A 22,615-nucleotide genomic window follows, 5' to 3' on the forward strand; every position below is an offset into this window, starting at 1 on the left:
GTCTCGGGCCACAAATTCAGTCTCAGGATTTCCGACTCAAGGGAGCTGAGTACAAGTGGAGGGCACAGTTTTTAGTTTTATCATTTTTAAAAAAACTACTTTGCAATCATGCACTACCAAAAAATCCATTGATGTTTGTGGTAGCAACCCAGCAGTTCATAGAAAGGTTAAAGCATGAACACTGGTACAAATCACTGTACAGTAAAGTGAAGACCATGTTGAAATGTCCGAAAGCAGCAAAAATGTTGACGCATATGGAAATTTTTAAACCATTACATGTGACAAAACTATATAGTAATTCTTTTGCACTTTTTACATAGTGCAAACACTCTGCATGGTTATCCAACTGAAAACAGCAAATAGGACTCATAATATGATGAAAACAGAGGAAAGGCTTGCAGAGGGGACAACTTTACAGATTTAACTTTTTACATATATACCCGAATAAAACACCATGATCAACAACTCCAAAATCAGAAGGGACCTCAGTACACACAATTGTGCCCACAAGGGGGCACAGCTCAATCACTGTCCCTGTGAAATTCTTGCACCACCTGGAAAAAAAAAATAAAAAAATGCGAGTTGTCCACACCGTTGTCGCTTCAGTTTGTGTTTGGGACGTTCAGGGATCGGCGCGGCGGGCAGCGTCAGGCCTTACTGGGCCCTCTCTGCCGTATCCTGGCCATTTGTGCGGCTATGAGCAGCAGAGTTCCGGTGAGCAGCTCCAGGCCGCAGGAGAGCCAGGCCAGGCCCAGAGACCAGCCGAAGGAGGTCTGGATGTAGGCCAGGCCCTCAGGCCCCACCAGGCGCTTCGTCTCTGCTAGCGCTTGGTAGGAGTAGACGATGTAGAGACTCGCACCGCAGAGAGTCAGCAGGCCTGGATGTGGAAGCAAACAGAAAAAAAAGAGGAATATCTTTTTTTTTTTTAGGTTTCCAGACACAAATGTTTATTTTGAGAGAGAGCAGATCATCTACGCAACATATAAACATCTAGTACTTCTCATGAGAAAGCCTGCACCAGGCTGATGCTGCAGGGCCTTTTATCACAGCGACCCATTATGATCCATTAATACTGTCAGATAAAGTGCAGCCATACAATTATTAATTCAGTTGTAAAATATTTATGGAAGTTTTAGCAAGTAAAAGAAAAATCCTTTTTAGAAATATTATTGATAGAGATAAAATGTGATGTGTGGATTTATTGACTTTTAATTGATCTGAGTCTACATGGAAATACATTTATTTATATATTTAATAGATTATGTAATCATTATAAGAGTCTCTAATGCCTCATTCTAAAGTGTTATCTTATCCCAATCTATGCTATCAGTTATGATGCTATAATCTTAGCATGAAGGACAAACTGACTACTATTCCTCTCTTTCTTCTCTAGTTTACATCGTCTGCTGCTATTTACTGTTAACTTTAAGTTTTCTCTCACTTTATTCATTTTTTCCCTCCACAGAAGCTACATCTGCTCTGACTTTCTGGTTAGCTTTAGCCTATGAGTAGACTGAACTGATTTGACTTGAATTGAATTCAGTGGGCGTGGCTAGCACTGCTGTAAGCCGATTGGTCAGATACAGACTGCTGAGCAGGTCAAATCAATTTAAAGAGACAGAGTCAAATTATTCCATAATGTGCCGCATCACAGGACCTGGGAAATATTTATGTACTGAAATGAATTTGAACACGCAATCAAGACTGATTTGTATTTTTTTTTTAATGTAAAAATTATTTTAAATTAGTCTTCAAAAAAGACTAATTTAGAGGTTTTTGCTTATTATTCCATCAACACAATATCCCACATATGTGATTTAACATTTAAAACCGTGGAAGCTCCACATCCTCTAGTCAAGACCTTTTTCAATCAGTTTGTGGACTCTGACATCACCTGGACCTGGCAGTAAGAGCGCTAATCTGAGAGACAAGAATCAAGCTGGCAGAAATCTCATATTGAGAGACAGGAAATGCACTGATGTGTGCGATATTAGCCTCCCTTATCTACATAGAAAGAAGGCAAGACCCTCCGGTTTTCACTGCGTTGCTATTGGAAACCGTTTTAATTTTGACAGCGTGCTCCCGGTTTCAGTGGATGCGAGTGGAGCTACCCAGGGTGGTGACTAATCAAGATTTTATTACAATTACACCCTGAGGCGCAACAAAGAGGGGGTTGTGATGAGGAACCGAGTCTGATGTCTCATTGTTATGCTCTTGGCGGCAATGAGTTGGAGGGAGAGAGAAAAGGATGAAGACGCTGCTGGGAAGCAAACAGGAAGGACAGAAGTTGACTGTCTTCCTCCGCTTCAGAAACAAAAGTTGCTATCGATGTGGGTTCAGGTCGGTCTGTCAGCAAGACGTCGCTTTGTGTTGTTGGGATGTAAACAGTATTTCTCATCAGCTGGCGTCAAACTTATCACATCTCTGCTTATCAGGAGGATTGTTGTCATATAGTTTATGATGTAAGGGAAACTGTTGCCATTGCTGTTAAATGGTTCACCTTTACCTGCCAAACACCAGAGTTATGGCCTGGATTCCAACCTGATAGAATCTTATAAAAAAACCTGACAAAGTGGAAGGAAAAACGGATACATTGGTTTCAATTTTCTTCATCAACACAAATCTAAAAAGTGCGGCATTTATTCGTATTCAGTGATATATGTAAATACTTTCTTGTTTCCAGCACATACTTTCTCATGTGAATCAGACATTACTTCTTGAAGACCAAATGTTTTCCTGTGCGCACCAGACAGTAACTCTGGCACAGCAGATGCTTTCTCCTCCACACCAAGTTATTCTCTATATTTATAGAGAATGGTTACAAAATAAAGAAGAAAAAAAATCCAACTTCCTGTTTGAGTTTGTTGAAATTACTCGGTTAGCTACCAAGAGCATCCGGTGCGCAAGAAAAGGTTGAAAGTTTGAGGGTAGTTTGTGTTTATTCAGTTTAAAACAATATACTTCACATAGCTCTGTTCAATCAATCATCTGAAAATGGAAGAAGTGTCACTTCTACAAACCTACCAGGACGTGGCCGTCCACCTGAAAGGACAACACGAACCAGGAGGGTCGCTATCAGAAAAGCAGCTTTGGATGAGCTGCAGAGATCCTCGGCTCAGGATGGAGAATGGACTCATGGACTCCACAAATCAGGCCTTTATGGAAGAGCCGGAAATAAATCCAATCCAGTTAGGACGAGCTGTGTTGGTAACCCAGCAACCATGAGGATGAACGAACCAGACCTGAGCTGTCTAGCTTACATCCAACACACTCTTTATCACCAAACACTAACACTCCACACCCTTGAGCACACCGTCCTCCATTGTTCTACTTGTAGTCCCAATGAATTTGTAGTCCAAGAACAACAACTTCATGCTCCGTCTTTGTGAAGAACCATGAGATTTTTATCTGTGAAATGTGTCTTATGAACAGAATGTTCGTACTTATTTACTCTCACTCACAGCCACAATGGAACGGTTCAGATCCAAGCAGATTCCTGTTGGAATAAAGATGCTGAAGCTGTGACAACAGTCCCATTTGTAATAACAGCACGAAACAAAGCTGGTAACTACACAGCTACACGTATGCTGCAGTCTACACAAACACAAATCTGCTTCCTGGATCGTAAAATGCTCTCCTTGCTTGGTGACTGATGATTGGCACAAAAAAAAAAAAATGAAACCACACCAGCTCCACAAAACCAGGAGTTCAGGGCAAATCATTTGAATCCTGTGATGTTTCGATTTTTCCTCCTCTCCTTTCTGACGGAAACCGTCTCAGACTTTATTTGTAATAATAGCAAACCGTTATGATGGCAGCCAACAAGCTGTAATCATGTCTCTCTGGAGAGGTTAGATGAGTCTGCCGGTCTGATGGTTTGATCGCGCATTGGTTGCTGCAAAATGTGCATTTTTTTAATTCATATTGTTGCACATTAAAAAGAACTTCATTACTTTTTATGACTGTCTTATTGCATGTGTTAAGAAAAATGATTATTTTTTGGTGTTTAATATAGCCAATATACGACATGTGTAACAGTTATATACAATACTCCTATTTGGAACAGGTCTCGTCTGAGATGCGGTAAGCAGACAAAGCAGGGCCCTTTGCCTCCCCCACACCAGAGCAATAAATTTGCATTCCAATGGGAGTGGGGACTACGGAGGTGTCTGTGAAATCTCATCTTAGGACGTTTGGCGCCAGGGATCTTCCGTATCAGGCAGCGATGGGCACGAAGTGGTCCGCCCTCTTACTTAGATAAAAAAAAAAACAGACACCTTTGCCATAATGAGGGGACTGTCCAAGTTTTCTGAGTTCCTACGGAGTTTCTAATAGGTCAAAGAACGGAATGCCTTGACTGCATATATTAAATAGGGAAACGCCTCTTTAGTTAAAATTCCAGGTCAGCACCGGAGAGTCTCTGAGTTTTTTTCATCTTTTTCTCCACGTGGGCGCCTATTGTTGCACATTAAAAAGAACTTCATTACTTTTTATGACTGTCTTATTGCATGACATAGTGCTTCTTGAAGACCAAAAGCCAAGTATGTTGTCTTTATCCTGATCAATTCTGGATGAAGCAGTTAGTTAGTTAGTTAGTTAGTTAGTTAGTTAGTTAGTTAGTTAGTTAGTTAGTTAGTTAGTTAGTTAGTTAGTTAGTTAGTTAGTTAGTTAGTTAGTTAGTTAGTTAGTTAGTTAGTTAGTTAGTGGTTTTAGTCTTTTCATACTTTGGTAAATTTTAGGTTAAGAATTCAAAAAGATCAAAGTATTGTATTATGATTATGCATTGATTGGGTAATGAATACTCGACAGAAAATACAATTTTCAAAAAATATATTCGGTGTTTTCTCCTAACTTTTTCTGATGGAGTGCCGTCATTTGCCGACAGATGATCATGGAAACTTCTTGTGTGGGTGAAAAAAAAAATCTATTTCACATCAATTTGAAAGGCTAACAAACAGATCTATCAAAACTAAAGCGAAGGATATTACATCTATAATTTCACTGTTCCTTAGTTAGTTTTATAAGCGCATGATATAGTTTTCCCCCAGCAACAATACTAATGTTTAACTCAGGAAGAGTTCAGAAGTCAATATTTGGTGGAATAATAAAATGGTTCAGTGCAGTGGTCTCTTCATTTTTGCCAGAGCTGTATGTATCTATTTTGCAGGTTTATGTTTGGTGTGAGGCGGTTAAAGGAGGGGCTTAACCAGGGCGCCATTCAGGAAGGAGCTTCCACCAACCAGGGGTGCCAATAATTGTGGATGGGGCCGTACGTATGGCTGTAAAGCCATGCAGCTGTTGTTGAATTCTGATCTTGTTTTCTCTGATGTTTAAACACAGAGAATGAGTATTTTTTTAAAGGTTATTAGTAAATGCTTGCTTAAAAATAAGGAGCAACCGATTGAAAAAAAAATTGTCTTTCTAAATGTTGGAAGGTCAAGAAGTTCACAAAAAGGTTCTAATCGGATTCAAACCGTCACCCCATCCTGCTCCTCACCATGTGCTGATTATTAAGGGAAGACAACAAAGGGTCTTTGTAGGTAATTGTCTGTATGTCTGTCACAAGGTCATCTTCATGGAGGTCATGAGGTCTTGGCAGGAGAGATCAAGCTAGACGAGGTGTGCCACAAGCTGAGAAGATTGCTTTATGAGTCCAATAGTAATCGGATTACCAGAAATGCCCACGTTAACATAACAGCGTTAAGATGATTATGGGTAAGCTAACTTTACCAACAACCAAAACGTAGGAATGGGTTAGCTATTCCAAAGCGGTGGCTGGTAGAGGCAGGTTGTCTTGTTTCTACAGCAACACCGCCCTGCTGGAAGATTCACATCAGTTCATAAGAACAGACTGAAGTTAGTTTTGCTCGTCATCCTGATTGTGTTTGTTCTGACTGAGGTCGTCATGGTGATCACATAACCCAGGAACTGCAGTGTGTGGAGTATTCTCTTCATCTTGTGAGACGCTGCCTGTGCAAATCAACTCTTTCATAATGCAACAACTTCTGTGGTGCCAAACATTTGACACACATGCATTCCTTCAGCTAGCAGTGAAGAGGTTTCTGTTCCACTGGCTGGGAATAAAGCTCAAAAGATGATCAATCCGCTTTGCCCGCATCACACAATGTTTTACTATAATCAATCCACAGATTTAGTTTTAAAAACTTGTCTGACTTGCTCAAAAAAATTTTCTAACCTTTTCTTCTGCTGAGTACACCTAATTTAACTTCTTTGAATTAAATAAATCTACACAGCCCAACACGTTTGGAAGTTTGCTCTGAAGCCCTGAGCTGCACAGTCTAACATCAGAATGCAAATAAAAGCCACACGACACTGTTAAAATGTTTACTGAATTCATTCGCTGTTAAATACGTTGTGTGAATGCGTTGCAGTGTCTCTCCCCACATTACAGGCACAACTCCACAGATACACTGTGACAAGATCCAGGAGAAGAGTTTGCATCATTTGCTCACAGTGGGAAACTGTCAGGAAACGTAGCCGCCGGTTCTGATAAGAGAACGAAACCTGGGTCAAAAGGCAAGCCAAAGAAGTGGAAGCCTTTACTGAGCAAAGACAAAATCAAGTTTACGAGGGAGGATGGCAATGACAACAAGCTATCCGTTTGCGTCGTCCGGCATACATTCAAACAGAAAAACCCCAATTTTCTATCAACTCTCTGAATCTCACCACCCACGGGAACAAAAAACATTCAGTCACTAAAACCTTGCGGCACCGAGTCGAACAGATCCTCACAAGGATGGAAGTGAAGGACGAGAAACACACTTCAAACATCGAGAAAACACACAACTCACTCTAATGAAGAAGAAAAGGAGAAAGAAAGGTCATCATATGATGGAGATTCTAAGAAACTAAGAAGGATATTTTCCAAGCATGACATAAAACCCAACAGCACTCTCAGAATGATTCATTTCAAGGATAAGACACCCAAACACACAGTCACTGGTGTGACATGCCACTGCAGTGAGGAATGTTCAGACCTCTAGATTGGAGAAACAACAGCAGCCACACAAGCGGACGAAGGACACTCATTTGAAGATATCAACGTGCAAATTTAGGGCAGGGAAGACAGATGGATCGATGGAGGAAAACCAACCAGAACTAAGCCGAGGTGTTGGGGTCAGGTCTCACCTTTCGATCACGTACTCTAGTCTCCACAGGAGGCTTTATATACAGCACTTCACACACTGGGGTGTGTGGTCAGAACAGCTCATATCATTAGAGACACGTTTGGATCATCAAACACTGAGCAGAACAGAGGCGTAGAGCCACGTGTTCAACCGGCCCCACTGCAGTGACCTTAATGACCTCTCAGCCTGTTACGTCCATCCATGCTCCCAACTGAAGAAACCTTTGGGAGCAGCTGGACTTTGTTCCGTTGACTCGACTGCACAGTGATGTGAAGCAGAGCTGCTCTCATGCTTATTGTGATGTTTTATTGCTGCTTTCATGTAACTTGGTTCCTCCCATAAAGGCAACAGGGAGAAATGTGAGGCGAAACTTTACAACCCTACAGCCTTAGTTTGGAGTTATTTAGTCTGTAGTGCAGATTTTCACTGTTTTGCTTGTTAGAATGAGTGAACCATATAAAATACTTTTGTCTTTTACTGTCTATGAAGATTCAGTTCAGTCATTATGTCTAAAAATGTTATCTAAAAGTTAACTTCTTTCACACATCCAATTAAAAAGGTTGAACTTACTGTATGTTATAGAGATTCGTTACACACACAGTGATATCTTCAGATCTTAATTTATGTTCATTTTGATCATTTTGGTTTAGAGCTACTGGAAACCCAAAATATTGCTTCTCATATTCTACAAATATTTCATAAGAGTGATGAGAAAGGATTTTTAACACAAAGCTGTGGGTCCACTGCCATGTAGCGTAAGGTAGATCAACATGGAGGCAGTAAGCCAGAGCTCTGCTGAGGTGCTGAAGAAGTCCAACAGGCTTCAGCTTGTCTGCAGTATTGGCTCTCATCTTCCTCTTGACGTGTTCTCATCGATTCTCAACTTTACTGGATAAAACCCAGTGGATCTACGTCAGAAGAAGACATGGCTCAAAAAATCATCGCTGACTGCTGAAACCTCACACTGCACCTCAAGAAACTTGGATTCAGTTCCTCCCAATTCTTCCTCCAGACCTGTCAGAGACCTTGATTTTAAAATGAAAAAAAAAAATAACTGTCTACACTTTTTCCTTCCACAAAGTTTTCTATTAATATGCTTGAATATGGCACTCAAAATAGCACTCTGTGAAATGTCAGCATCTTTAGGCATGTCCCTTTGTAGCTAACTTAGCTATCAGAAAATGTATGCGTTTTTTTTTTTTTTTTTAAAACCGCATAAATTAGTGTTATTTAATATTCAAATTGTCTGAGAAACCGATTTTCTTGTTTTGTTTTCATTAGATCTGAGCCGTTTAAACATCAAAATGAACAACAGACGTGTGAAACGCGTTCTGCATGATGAGAAGAATCTTATGAAATGCTGTTTATCCTTCGGAATCAAACCACTGTTTGTTGATGTTCCAGCGTGTTGAGCTTCAGCTCTTTAAGTCGGAACTTACTGCTGATGAAGAAGTAACAGGCCGTGCCGGTGAGCAGGACGGGGCTCCGAGCCAGAGCGCTGACCAGTCCGCAGATTCCCCCAAACGACAGGAGAACCAGGCTGAGCGGCAGCATCACCACGACGGTTCTGTGCATGCCTGGAGCGGAAACACACGGATTGAGCTAACACACACACATACACACCGACACACACACACACGCACACCCACACACGCACACACACACCGACACAGAGAGTTTATGAGGAAATAAAGCTGAAGTCTTACCCAGCATGCGCAGTTCGGTCTCAGTGTATTTGGAGGAATCGGCTGCAAATGAATCAATGGAGTCAGGATGTATCTTCCCTCCTAGGTGTAAAGGGGGGGGGGGGGGGGAAACAGCCACACAATTCTTCCCCTGTGATTTAACTAGACCTCCTGGACGGTGAGTTTAAAGGCGCAGCCTACCTTCGTTGATGCGCCACAATCCAGAGTGAGAGCTCATATCCTCAAACTCGGTCGTGTTCATCGTGTTCATCTCTATGATGTACCAGTAATCGGTTCCGAGGGAAGTCGCCAGAAAGGCGAAGCTGAGAACGCCGCAGACCCCGGCAGTGATGACCAGAGCGCCAAAGGTTACCTTCATGGTGGGCGGCTGAAGGCTCGGCTTCGTGCGTAACGCGGAGTCCCCGGCGGTGATCCAAAGCTTCCCACCGTCTCTGCGACGCACGAGAACGTTCAGAAAAACCCTCCAGATATATTTCCGAACGGCTGTAAGAAAATTCTGGCATCAGACCGGAGAGGGTCTCTGACGGCAGAGTTCCTCTCAGCTTCTGTCTGGGAGGGACTTGACTTGATTCACTCAGAGAGCGCGTTTACGCAAAGGCAGAGGAGAGGAGAGGAGAGGAGAGGAGAGGAGAGGAGAGGAGAGGAGAGGAGAGGAGAGGAGAGGAGAGGAGGCAATGGCCTCGTTTCTAGTTTTGTTCTGTGAATGAAAGGAAACAAAGTTCTGAATCGGACCAAGAACAGGCGCTTTAGTAAGCTGGAACTGTCGGTCGGCGACCAGCGGCCTGATGAGACCGGCTTAGGTAGAAAACATCAAGCTCAAAGAGTGAACTCTGGAAATATTATAAAAGTGAAACAGTGTCCTGGAGATGTATACCATTAAACATCGGCTACATTTTATTTGGATGCTGCTGTTCATTAGTGGCTCTTGATATGGGCTGTATGGGCAGTTGCCCAGGGCGGCATTAGAAAGGGCCAAGCACCCAAGAAGTAGGGAAAAAAAATCTTGTTTGTTTGTTGTACCTTGAACAAGTTTGCAATACTTGCTGATGAATACTGTGAGGGTAGGCAACTGTTTCTGCTAAAAACAAAAATTGTGAAGTGGAAGAAAATAATGTGTTATTGTGAGAGAAGCTGTTTGCAACAGGTAAGGTGGGCAAATGAGAAAACAAAATTTACATGACTTATGTTGAAGTTCTATATTGAGTGAACTTTATAGAGCTCAGGAACAAATATAAAAAAATAAAAGTATTAAGTGGCTGGAAAACAAATTTTTATGTTGCAGTCCATAAAGTATTCGCACCGCTTTGTGTTTCTCCACATTTTTTTCATATTACACCCTTTTTCTAAATTGCATTACATTAATCTCTTTCCTGAAAATTCTAGAAAACCAAGAAATCACATTTTGAATACAATTTACAATCTGGCTGTATTGTAACAAAATGTGAAAACAGCAAAGCACTGCACTGAGCTCTATTCAGGATTTATATATATCATTTATTACATGGTACTGAAACCATTTCATGGCAACCAAGAAAAGACATGAAAAGTATTAGTGAAACCATGTAAATAATCAAAGTTTAATGTAAAGCCACATAGTGCTACGAACCAGCACATGGTACAAACAACACCAAGAGCAAGAAACATGAACACAACAACACAGAAGCTAAAAACAGAAAATCATCAGAGTAATTTTCATCTCTTCATCCTGGATCACTCCTCTCCCATGGCCGTCTTAATGATTTCTGCTCGCGTCAGCCTGGCTGCTTCCTCAAACTTGGCAATGGCCTCGTTTCCAGTTTTGTTCTGTGAATGAAAGGAAACAAAGTTCTGAATCGGACCAAGAACAGCAGTCTGGAATCGAGAATCGCGGCATGCCATGTAGAAGAACGTACAGCTATGAATTTGTGCCTCTCCTTCTGGAGTTTGAAGAATTCTTCCACGGTCAGCTCCTCTACTTTTTTCTTCAGGGTGATAAAGTGGCAGGATGAAGAATGGGATCTGTGTTCCTTCCTGATAAAACAAAGCAACCTTAATAATCATGACAAATATTTACAAATTCATACAATCTGTATGCTATTAAATACAAAAAGTCTTCTTCTGGATGGCAAAAAGAAAAGGAAAAGGCAAAGCAATCCAAACTGAACAGAAGTCCAATTTAAGTCCCATTTCTGTAAAGCACTTTGTATTGCTTTGTTGCTGAAAATGTGTTACATAAATAAAATTACCTTTACCTTTAAGATTAAGATGGGCTGCACCGATTTCTGGTCCATCTACAATATTTTAAAAGCCTGATCTGCCTATTCCAATTTTTTTTTTGTCTAAAAAATCACTAAGTTGGTAAAAGAGAAGTTGACTGTTAACCAACCATGTTGAGTCTCTCAGAGCAACGTAGGACAGTGGCTGTTTTTCAGAGCTTTGTAATAGTAATCCTAACTTGGAAAAAAACTAAAACCAAATACCACATATTTCAAAATTCTAAGGCAGAATAAAACAACAGTCAAACAGACATTGTTTTTGTAGTAGGGTAAAAAAGAAAAATAACCAAGCTGGTTTATTTGTTCAGATTGTTTGTAAAGGTGTATTTGGCTCTATCTAGTTCCATTTGCTAACAGTTTGTTAATGTACAGCCAAACAAAGGAAGAATGTACACTGTATACTAACAGACTAGGAAAAGAATTACAGTATATTTGTAGGCATGGTAACCACACACGTGTGGCCCAGTTAAGTGCAGTTCTTACTCTGGGTCGTCCTCTGGCTCCCAGCCTTCCAGCTCCTTGAGGCAGAAGAAACACATGGCCGTGTCTGGGCTGTTCTCTGACGGCGTGTGAATGAAACCAGCTCTGGCCATCTACACCAACACATGAGCACACAGAGAGCACTGAGACAACACATGTCCACAAAGCTTTTCATTTCAATATTCCACACACATCCAGGCTCAAATTTTCTAAAATGAGAAAGATTTTATCTTTCCCACTTAGTGATATAAACAAACACTTTTACCTGGATATCAGAGGCTTTTCTGGCATAAAAAAATATATATACTTTTACCAAAACAAAAAAAATTCACATTTCTGCGTGTATTTGCTAGTGCAGCTAGTACCTCAACAGTTCCAAAGCTATCACTGAAAAAGATTTGTTTTTAGGAATCTGTGCTCCTACATTTGGGACCCACTACTCTGTAGCAAAGAGTTAGTGGAAACCAATAATACTAAGAGGTAAAGATTAGAATGGGATTCTGTCTAAAGAACTGTGATAGCAAACAAAAGCTGTATCTGTGTAGTTATGGGGAAGATTTAGTGATATACAAACTGGTAGAAGTGAATACTTTTTCTAAAGAAGCCATATTGGATTGGGGTTAGTGAAAAGATTAGATCCTCCCTTTAGGACTTCCCTTAGGAAATTCCTGTTTACTTTTTATGAATTGGAAACTTAAAATGTTTTACTTAGTATTAACAAAAAAGCACAACATTTTTATTGTATCTATGACAAAAGACAGCGCATGCCGATATCCCAACGTCTATTTGAAGTGCTGCTTTAAAATGCCTTTCAGCTGTCTGTAAAATATACTATTTAGTGAGCTGTTGTTACTTAAAATCTTTGAAAACCAGCCACCTAAAACAACAATAGTATGTAACCTCCAGGTAGAACGACCCACAGAACAAACAAAAGGTTTCGACTTCCAGCTTCATATAAAGTTATTTTGGGTCACTATGGGAGTTTGCGGTACTTCACTGTTTCATACTCACGTTCTCAGGAGTGCACGCGCAGTCTTCGTCAAACGGCCACCCATGAAAGGTTTTAAGTCTGTTCTCAAAAAAATATAACTTGAAATCCTTTTGGTCCAACAGGTCCATTATGTGTTTCACAAGCTTAGCTCAAACTTCTACCTGCTAACAACTGCTAAGCTAGAGGGCGTTTTCAAATTTCGGCGGATGTTCACTTCGGCTGTTTTGATTGGGCCTTGCCTGCCTTCTTCTTCGTAGGTGGTTAAACAGCTCGACACGTTGACCGGACGCCACCTAGTGTCATACAGAGCTCTGGCGTTGCAGGAACGTAAGTGAGGTCATTTTTCTAAATGTCAATATTGTTTGTTTTTAATTGTATTTATTGTTTCTCTGCTAAATGGAAATACTTTAAACCTACTCGCTCTAGAGCCTCTAACCTCTGTAAAACAAGAGGTTTTACAGATCCTCGATCTTTTTTTCATACCATTTCCGTCTAATGGTCATGGGTAATGTAGTTCAAGACTGTCATTGGTTAAAATAATGAGGCGCGGGACTTCTGACGCCTTCCTCTTGTCAACAGCTGGTCACAAAGTTAACTTGCAGCTCTTGACCACTAACCCTGCTGATAAACTAGGTATGTAGGAAACGTGTCACCCTGATGAAACTTTGTAGTCATGATGGAAGGACGGTGTGCTGCTGAGCCTTGGGCTGAGTTCGGCCTTTTAGGAAAATCTGGAACACCGCTGGTCAAGTGTGGAACTGGGTCGGATGTTTTCATCTGTACTGGTGGTGAGGAGGTTTATGTCTTCACTGCGCAGGAGAAAACACTCAGGGTAAGCAGGTTTATTATTTGAAGTCATTAATTCACAGATGCAAGCTGGAAAGTTTATGTTTCTGTAATTCAGTTCCTATCTCCTTCGTATACTATATAGGATCATGTCACACAAACTGTTGAAATTAGAATTTGATCATTTTGATGCTAATGAAAATCCACGATTAAGTTTCTTAGAAAATTCTAATATTACATAAGACCAATAAAAATACATTTTAAAAACAGAAATGTCAACCACTGAAAAGTATGTCAGCTTTTCATCAACACAGCACAGTGACCAGCCTGCTTCTTTAGCTAGCCTTCTGTGGGGGTTGTGCCTTGTCAGCTTTTCCCATAATGTATTAAAAGTGTGTTTTTATTGGTCTGACTTAATATTGTAATGTTGTGTTTTCATTACAGCTGATGAAAACACAACTCCTTCCTGTTACTTCCTGTTTGATTGTTGTGTTGCAGGCGGTTCTTCAGATGCCTGCTGCTGTGAGGGATCTGGCTGTCAGCCATGATGAGCAGCTCCTGTTTGTGGCATGCAGGAGTGGAGTTTACTGTGTCAAAGTCCAGCTGCTGGTACCCAGGTACAAATCACTTCCTGTCACTCAGTAGCATAAACTATGTTCACTCAGCAGGCAAACGCAACCCACATCTGCTTTTTTTTTTTGCTGATCTTTGACCTGTACCAATCTGAACGACCTAATTCCGTTCTTTTCACCCACAAAAAAATCTAATTTGAACCACATGAGAAACTATTTTGGATATGTATCTGATAGTTTTCAAAGCGTCTGCAGTCTGAACCATAATGGTCATTTTATCCAGCTTTTATGTCATTGATGTCAGACAAGTGTCATAATTAGTTAATTAGTGTCATAATTAGTTCTGTTCACACAGAAGTCTAATTTTCAGAAGAAAAAAAATTGGAATTGGCCAAAATTGGATATCGGGTCAATCAGGGCTTCCCCCAAAAAATCTGCTAAGGCCTGTGGTAGGGTTGCTAGGGAGTCCACCAGTAGGAGGTAAAGCCTGATAGCCCGCCAGGCTTATAATACACTGGGGGAATCCTCTGGCATTTTGAGGATGGGTTATCGGCTAGAAAACTGCTGTCGGTGCGCCTCTAATGTCTGTAAATCTGATTTGACCTTTTATCTGTTTGGGGGTCAAAGTTCCTCCCATGATGCAGGTTCTGGTCCCACTGAGTTGAAGATCTCTACCGAGTGTCTCGTTGCCGTCGCAGACAGAGTGTCGTCCCTCCTGGTCGTTGGTTCCGTGCTCCTGACACTTTGCCGGACTGACTCGTCCTGGTCACTGACTCTGTATCAAACCCAGCGGGCGTCTCAGTCCGACCCCTGCGACCTGCTCACCTCCTTCTCTCTGCCGCTGGTCTCGCCTTCCGTTCAAGGTGACACAGAATCCAGATGTGTGCTGGTGTGTGTGTATCCCGGCGACGTGTCGCCCACCTCCTCCCGTCTTCGTCCGTCTTGTTCCCACTTCCCTCTCCAGCCTCTCCTCTTCAGGCTTCTGTTTGGGGCGGAAGCGGCGCTCTCCAAATCGCCGGTTGTGCTCTGCGGCCTGCCAGACGGACGCTTGTCCTTCCTCCCTCTGCGCATCCCGGGATCCAGGCTCCGGATCCTCCACAGCCTCGAGCAGCCGGTCGTGTTTATCGGAGCATCTGCTGTCATGGAAACCAATGCAGGTTGCGCGGGGTGTTTGATAGCTCTGGGCAAACAAGGCAGAGCCGTTCTGATCGGGGCTGGTGGGGCCGGGTCAGAGGGAGGTGGCGGCGCCAGGTTTACCCTGGGCTGCGTCCCAGGTCCCGTGGAGTGCGCCTGTATGGATCAGAGCCGTGTTTACTACAGCACCGGCTCAGACCTGCTAACGGTGGATCTGTGGGACAGTTCTTCTGGGACAGCAGGAAGACAGGGGGGCGAGGAGGACGAGGGGTCCCGGTCCAACCCCGCTGCTCTCCTCACACCCGTCAGTTTAAACGTGAGCGGCGTCACGGCTTTGCATCAGCCTACATGCAGCTCTGCAGGTGAATGGATGACGCCTCGCATTCAAAAATATTCACACCCCCTGAATGTTTTGTCACATTTCCATGCAGGATTTAATGTGTTTCACACAGAGCAGGCCCAAAGCACATCCTCACCCTCCTAAAATGTCCCAAGTCTTTTTTAGTTTGCTACTCCTGTAAAGTCAACAGCCATAATAACATCAGTACGATGTAAGCTAATTGGAAATGATGCTAATGATAGTAGGTATGTTGGTTAGGAAAGATAAAGAATCTGGTGTTGACATGTTGCAAAGGGGGCCCCCTTAGGGCCCCTAAAAGGCTTGGGCCGGCCCAAACTGGTCAAAAAGTATATATATTTTGTATTTAAAATTTTAAAAAACTTTTTTGTATGTTCTGTTTTAGCTTTACCTAGTTCAAATTCTGTAAAAAAAAAAAATCTCCCATTAAGCACCTTTTGCTATCCAATTATTAATAAAAATAATAATCAGCAGATCAGCCCTACACTGTACTGATGTTCAGTCCAGCAGAAAGGTCTGAACTTTTCACGTGTTGATGTTAGAAGTATTTTGTAGCTGCAAATCCTTCACTACAATTTATGAAACGTTCACTAAATGAATGCTGTTATTGGATTTTAAGAAATAAAATGTTTATTTTCTTATTTTAAAAAAGAAATCGAATTAGTTGTTTCTTTGTATTTTTAATGTCGCATAAAATAAGTTTAAATCTTCACAATAAGTCAACTTTTTTATCTGATTAACTAATAAATTGTCAAAATAATCCTTAGTTGCTGTCCTATCTCATCAGCTATAACCAGTTGCCATCATGTTGGCTTTGCCTGATGAAGTTGCAGTATAATATGCCTCAACTATCAACAGCAACTAGGCAATGGTAAATGTACGGCAGACTGTGTGTAGTTGATAAAAACTAGATCAGGAAAAGGCCTTTTTCAGCATTTGATCTAAATTTGAACATTTTAAAAGTGGTGTTAAAACCTTGACATGTGATTGTGAACTTAGTACCTTGTCTCATTTAGTCTCGTCTTGTGAATTTCAGGTAAAGTTACATCTATAGCTCATATGTTCTCCATCTAACCTTGGCTGAGCTTTAGTTTATTCTTTGCATTGAAGAATTAGAAAGAATTTCACTTTCTAAACCTGCAAAACTGGTAGATTTTAATTTAGAATAACTTGGAGAATCATACCCTTCCTCTTTTCAATCATTCACTACCTTCTGTTATAATAATAAAGTGACTGTCTGGTCCGGAAGCCTTTATCTTAAGTTCTTTAGAGTCTTTAATCATATTTAAGCTTTGAACCGTTCTGTGTGACGTCCTGAAGGTTGTGGGTTGGTAAAGTGTGTGACCTCTGCCCCCAGGTGAAGTTCAGCTGCTCAGCCTGTCAGTCAGAGGGCGGCTGCAGTCCATCCGTCTCCCTGTTAGGACACAGGAGGACGGTTTGTCCAAGCGTCCCTCCTCCCAGGTTGGACGCAGCGTCGGGGACATCCTGTCTGCCATTGGGGACGTTTGTGAAAGGTACACCAACCGAAGGACGTCCGTTTGTTTTAGATTCATGAGCAAAACCAGAGATGAGTTCAACCAGCTGCGTTTCCATTTACCGTAAAACTGCGCAAATTGAAATTAGGAAAATAAATTTGCTTAATGGAAACACGTTTGGAAAAAAACTCACGTTTGTTTGATAAAAAGTTTTTGTGCTATATTGAGGTGGTTTTTCAACCGTAGCAAAGAAGATGTATTTCTTAAGACTGCAGTGGAAACGTTTATTTCGCATCACAGGAGCCATTTGATCAAAAGCTGCATGTTGATCACGTACTACTGACGAAAACAACAAAGAAGACGACAGGAAGTAGTAAGAGGATCATGGTTTGTTTGTAGGGGTTTTGTTGTTTTGTTTTTTTGTTTTTGGACGATGTGCAGCTGGCTTATTCCTCTCACAACATCACAGTTCATAAAAAGTTGTGTGTAATTCCAACATGTTGAATTCACAGCTCTAATGTAAAATGGCCGACTATAATTCCGTCGCATACGTAGCCGCTCCCAAGTAGGAAGGGGCTTGTCACTTCAACAGCTGAACAAGACGCCGACATCTCCTCTGATTGGCTGATAGATAATGAGCGCTAGCACCATGCCTGAATTATGAATATATCTCATGTAACTGTTTGCACCCATCACTGCCATAATTTTTATTGTCTTCTCGCGTGAACAATCTGATTCACGTGTGATTTTAATTTCATTTCTTATTTAATTGCGAAATTGTGTTTTTTAGCAAAATATAGACAAAGATTTGCTCACATTTGTAATGGAAACGTAGCTACTGGGTGAAAATGAAACCCTTTCCAAGTTTGTTAACTAAATATCCCTCTAATGATATTTAAATTGTATCTTCAGGGTCTTTTACTTTGTGTCCCAACTTTCCCGAACCTAAAGTGCTTTCAATCTGTTTTCCTTCAGAGCATCAGTGCTGAAAACCATCATCAGATCCAAGAATCAGATCCTGAAGGAGCTGAATCAGGTGATGAACATCAGCTTCCTGCTGTCGAACCGTTCAGAGTTTGACTCGAAGCCAGTCAGGTGTCGTGGTTTGGTACGGTGGAGCAGCCTGCTTCAGAGAGACTCCCTGAACCTGACATGTATCCTGGAGAACTTGAGTCCTTTCGTCCTGGAGCGAGGCTGGACGCTGAGCGTCGCTGTCCGTCCTCTGTCCTGTCCTCTAGAAGCAGGAGGGGACGCCTCGTCTGTGAACTACTCCTTCCCGTTCGGCGGTCTCGGCCCGGGGGAGTCGGTGGAGGTGTCTCTGCCAGTCACGGCGGAGGGCGACGCCTCCTTCCCCGTTACCATGACCTGTTCTCTCCTGTTCTCCCTCTGGAGGTTCCTGGGACAGGAGGAGGCGGCGGCCCCTCTGGACTCGCAGAGGGCCTGTTTCAGTTTGCCGTTAAACACCCTGACGGTGGACTGGCTGCACGCCCTGCGGCTCGGCGACCCGCCGGCCCCAGCCCGGTCCAGCAGCAACCCGGCAGACCTCATCCAGGGTTTTATAAGTTCACGGCAGCTCCGGTGCAGAGGAGGAGGCCAGGCGTCCAGACCGGAGGAGTATTCTGCTAGAGTCCGCGTGTCGTCAGAGTTACTGAGGGACACGCTGGGGTTGACCCCTGGAGGCCCCCGTGTCTCTTTGCTTGAGTGGCTGTTGTCTGAAGGCTGTGGTGGAGTGAAGGCGGAGCGCAAAGGAATGAAGACTGACGGGGGCAGTTCAGTGATCTGTGGCAGTGCGCCAAATAACGCCGCAGTCAAACTGACTGCTGAAGAGGTGAACCCTCTACCGGAGAGACCCGGTTACTCCGACAGGCGTTTCCTGGTTTAACCTGAGCCTCCGTCTTCTGGTCTGCAGGTAAACATAGAGGAGAAGACGGAACCCCTGGTCACCATGGAGGTTCAGGTGAAGAGCTCATCAGTTGCGGCCGTGTGCGGCCTGCACCACGCCGTGCTGCATCGCATTCAGGTACACACCCTACGCTCTTAAACGTACCAGCAACTTCAGAGGAGCTTACAGGTTATTCTCAAAGTGTTACTCAAAATCTGCCAGTCAGAATTTTCTAGAACTTGTAAAAGACGACCTTAAGCTTAGCTGTTGTCTCCTCCCTTTAACCTGGTAGGAGACGACAGGAAGCAAGATGAAAGCGTTCCAGCTCGTGTTTCACTCAACCGAAGTCAACAAACAGTCTTGCCCAAATGTGTTGAGATGGACTGAAATCTTGTTTTTCATAAACTTTATTTGTGGAAGAATCGCCTGTTCTCACTTTTTCTCATGGAGGATTCAGAGATTAACTAATCGATCGGCTCCAATATCCGTAATTCTGTGTGATTGTTTGTTTTTATGTCTTTGGATTCCCATCAGCCTTTGCTCTGACGGTGGCTAATCTTAATTCACAGTTAAACTTGCTCCCCAGTGTGAGTTATCAAAAAGGTGAAACTTATCCTCCAGGGAAAATGTTTTTAATATTCTTTTACAGATAAAAATCTAAAAAGTGTGGAGTTCATTTTTATTCCCCACTGAGGTATTAGATACTTTGTGTTCCACATGAGGTTGTATGTGAACAGCGAGATTTAAGTCTTTCCACAGATATATTTTTATATATATAAATGTAATCTGTTTATCAATCATTGCTATAAAATATAAGTTAAAATAATTTATTGAAGATGGAGCTATCGAATATAGAAATTTATTGTCCCACAGGGAGGAAATTCAGAATAAATTAATTTGAAATGATCATCTTTCTGATTGGCTGCCAGTCAGATTCATCAAGCTGCTCCTCAGGCTAGAAATGAAAAAGTTTCTGACGAGAAAACCCACAAGAGCTATGAAGATTAAATCCAATTTAATGTGATTAGTGTAAAATATTACACATTTTCTTACCACAAGAGGGGATTGGTGGATAAGATATGCAACATCAGATTAATAAAGTCATCATGTAATACCTGATGAAAACATTTTCAACCACAGAACTCATTGCCAACTAAAATCAGAGGGTCTGAGGCAGCATGTATGCTACGTGAACGTAGTAATTATGAAACAATGAATAAAATACTTTTTTTAGGTGACATATTAACATAGACAGAAACAACTGAAAAACAAAACAAATTACTATTTTTTTCCTAAATAAAGTACAAAAAATTATAAGAGAAGATTTACTTTCATCATTATATTTCTAGAGCATAGCAAAGTCTCCACACAAAAAAAAAAAAATCAAGTAAACTTCAGAGTTTCTTTACATATTTCGTAGCACTGTCTGTGGATTGCAGAGGGGGTCAACAGCTAAAGGTTCATGTGTTTGGGGGGCCATGGCATGGACAAGTTTAGGAACCTCCGATTGAACCTATTTGCTGTCCTGCATTGTCAGATTTTGACCTTGTTTGGAACAAACGGCTCTGTTCTCTCACACAGACTCTGCTGCAGAAGGTCGGTTCCTCCAGAACAGTTCCCATTGCAGATCTGAGGCTCGCGCTACAGCAAGCTGAGGTAACATCAGGCTTTATTCTCAATCCGGTGTAGAACAACAGAGACGTGTATGACTCTTAAACCTAAGATGTCCAGAAAGCGACCAATGGCGTGGCTCCTCTCTCTCTCTCTCTCTCTCTCCTGTGCCGTCAGGTGGAGCGAGGTCAGGTCTGGGAGGCCAGCAGTGTGGGCGTGTCCTCTGGGCAGATGCAGACGCTCCTCCTGCGTGTTTACCAGCAGCTCAGAGACGGCCCTCTGCTCATGCTCTGACACCCACTCAGCCGACCTTCGACCCCTCGCTGCCTTCTCCAACCTGAGGATGAGGATGATGATGAAGCTGCCTAATTATCTTCTTGTGTTGCAGAGGATTCGGGCCCTGGCTGTAAAGTTGGGATCACAAAGTATTCCTACCCTTTGAACTGCTTTGACTTTTAGAACCACAGAGTCAATATATTTTATTGGATTTTAGGTGTCATATCGACGCAAAGTGAAGCATAATCTGGAAGAAAAATGAGAAGCTGATTCCTGTTTTTACTATTATTATTATTATTATTGAGAAAAGACTGAAAAGTGTGGTGTGCCTTTGTATTTTTCTACCAGCTTTTTACACCTAGAGATGGAAACTTTTCTCCTTTTTTTTTTTGCTAAAAAGTCAGATTTTAGCAAAAAAATAAATCTATTAAATCAATTGGCAAATTGATTTAAGTCTGGTCTTTGACTAGGCCATTCCAACACCTGAATATGCTTTGATCGTTCCGTCTCTGGGTGAATGTCTGGTCGGTCTATTGGAAGGTGAACCTCCACCAAAGTCTCATCTCCTCTGCAGCCTTCTGCAGGTTTTCCTCAGCCACTGATTTCATTTAGGGGTATCAGAGTAAAGGAAGCTGAATCTGAATGCCACAGAGGATTTGGTCAAAATAAGACATAAAAGGCCAATGCTTATTTTTCCTCCCTCTTCACAGTTACAGTATGTCATACTTTCTGTTGGGGTTTCATATAAACTAAAGTTTAAGTTAAAAAAACTGTAAAAAGCACTGAGTGGTTTTGTAAAGCAATCTAGATTAAATACATTTTCCTCCACTTTCATGGTTTTTAGCATGGCTCACTTACAGTCTTTTAGTTTGAATTGTTTTTGTTACGTTTTAAAAGTCAGCTGAGTTTTGTGGGACTCTGTGAGCAAACACTCTTCCTGAGTTGTATATTGTGAAGAGAGAGAAAGGAATAAATCCTGTCTAATTTACGTGTGGTTGGTTGATCCGTAGTCTCTTGGAACTGGAGGAAGTGGGCAGATGAGATGATTCTTTCTCTGAAGGAAGGTTTGGTTCTGAATGCTGACGGGTCCACACCATAAATGTTGAGAGCAGAAACATGTAATTTCCAGGTTAACTGAGCAGCAAAAGGAGAACATGAATAGAACCGGGTTACCTGTTGGAAGTGAAACCCTCTGTGTCGCAGTGAGGTTTAGTTGTGTAAATGAAGGTTGTATTATTTTTGACTTTCTCACTAGCTGCGCTTTTATTGGCCAATTGGTAATTGTGCAATTTGACATTTCGAACATAAGTTAGCTTGATGGAAACACGGCGGTTTCAAAAACCTTCTTGTTGTTTGATTAGAAAGTTTTGGGGACAGGGTGAGGTTGGGTTTTCTTTTGGCCGCATTCAATTGGTTTATTTCGCCAAACTGCAATGGAAACACTTTTTATCGCGTCACACACGTCACATGATGCACAATTACTACTAGCGCAAATCACGAAGAAGACGACAGGAAGTTGTCGGAGGATAATCACGTCTTATTTGAATTGTGTTTCATATTTAATGGAAACGACAAAATTGTGTGTGTGGGGGGGGGGGGATAATATTAGTGGAATATTGACAAAGTTTTGAGAGCATTTGTAAAGAAAACGTGGCTAGTGATGCATTTTAAACTCTACAATTATAAATTTGTCCTGGACTTTCTCTAATCGGATCAGAATCTGGGTGGTATGATAAAGGATGAAAATTCTTTAACTTCACCGTGAAATAAAAGCCTATAAACACATGTGGAATCGACAGTGGAGATTATTAATATGACCCAAACCTCAGCCTTATTAAAAATGGATGAACTGGATGTAAAAGCTGGTTCTTTGCGAGGAAGCAAAGCGATTTTAAATGTGAACTACCATTTCCACTAAGTACAGTGATAAAATATTCAAAG

General features: G+C 41.8%; 3 protein-coding genes across 3 annotated transcripts; 1 reads left to right on the forward strand and 2 right to left on the reverse strand.

Moving 5' to 3' along the window:
• Positions 1 to 323: 323 nt before the first annotated feature.
• On the reverse strand, positions 324 to 9,357 carry tmem235b (transmembrane protein 235b). Its single transcript, XM_032573490.1, is given in 5 exon segments — positions 324 to 877; positions 8,588 to 8,725; positions 8,855 to 8,935; positions 9,035 to 9,311; positions 9,313 to 9,357. Coding segments are annotated over 5 exon segments (771 nt in total). The 3' UTR covers positions 324 to 647.
• Positions 9,358 to 10,403: 1,046 nt separating this feature from the next.
• birc5a (baculoviral IAP repeat containing 5a) lies at positions 10,404 to 12,859 on the reverse strand. Its single transcript, XM_032573495.1, has 4 exons — positions 12,601 to 12,859; positions 11,593 to 11,702; positions 10,747 to 10,864; positions 10,404 to 10,657 (listed from the first exon to the last, which is right to left on the reverse strand). The coding sequence occupies exons 1-4, from the start codon at positions 12,706 to 12,708 to the stop codon at positions 10,565 to 10,567; spliced, it is 429 nt and encodes a 142-aa protein (XP_032429386.1). The 5' UTR covers positions 12,709 to 12,859; the 3' UTR covers positions 10,404 to 10,564.
• Positions 12,860 to 13,116: 257 nt separating this feature from the next.
• On the forward strand, positions 13,117 to 22,455 carry faap100 (FA core complex associated protein 100). The gene is made up of 8 exons (XM_032575172.1): positions 13,117 to 13,412; positions 13,865 to 13,983; positions 14,566 to 15,434; positions 16,788 to 16,944; positions 17,881 to 18,733; positions 18,815 to 18,925; positions 20,369 to 20,443; positions 20,576 to 22,455. Exons 1-8 carry the CDS (start codon positions 13,254 to 13,256, stop codon positions 20,690 to 20,692), a joined length of 2,460 nt encoding a protein of 819 aa, XP_032431063.1. The 5' UTR covers positions 13,117 to 13,253; the 3' UTR covers positions 20,693 to 22,455.
• The last annotated feature ends 160 nt before the right edge of the window (positions 22,456 to 22,615 follow it).

This window comes from Xiphophorus hellerii, chromosome 10 (assembly GCF_003331165.1).
Source record: "Xiphophorus hellerii strain 12219 chromosome 10, Xiphophorus_hellerii-4.1, whole genome shotgun sequence".
Taxonomy (NCBI): Eukaryota; Metazoa; Chordata; class Actinopteri; order Cyprinodontiformes; family Poeciliidae; genus Xiphophorus; species Xiphophorus hellerii.

Excerpts from the sequence above, each read along its gene's own strand:
- birc5a (XM_032573495.1), bottom strand. The coding sequence starts at position 12,708 with ATGGACCTGTTGGACCAAAAGGATTTCAAGTTATATTTTTTTGAGAAC. Across the intron at positions 11,703-12,600 it reads GCGCGTGCACTCCTGAGAAC|ATGGCCAGAGCTGGTTTCAT; the intron begins GTGAGTATGAAA and ends GTGTTGGTGTAG. Across the intron at positions 10,865-11,592 it reads GAGCCAGAGGACGACCCAGA|GAAGGAACACAGATCCCATT; the intron begins GTAAGAACTGCA and ends TTGTTTTATCAG.
- faap100 (XM_032575172.1), top strand. The coding sequence starts at position 13,254 with ATGATGGAAGGACGGTGTGCTGCTGAGCCTTGGGCTGAGTTCGGCCTT. Across the intron at positions 13,413-13,864 it reads CGCAGGAGAAAACACTCAGG|GCGGTTCTTCAGATGCCTGC; the intron begins GTAAGCAGGTTT and ends GTTGTGTTGCAG. Across the intron at positions 16,945-17,880 it reads ATTGGGGACGTTTGTGAAAG|AGCATCAGTGCTGAAAACCA; the intron begins GTACACCAACCG and ends GTTTTCCTTCAG.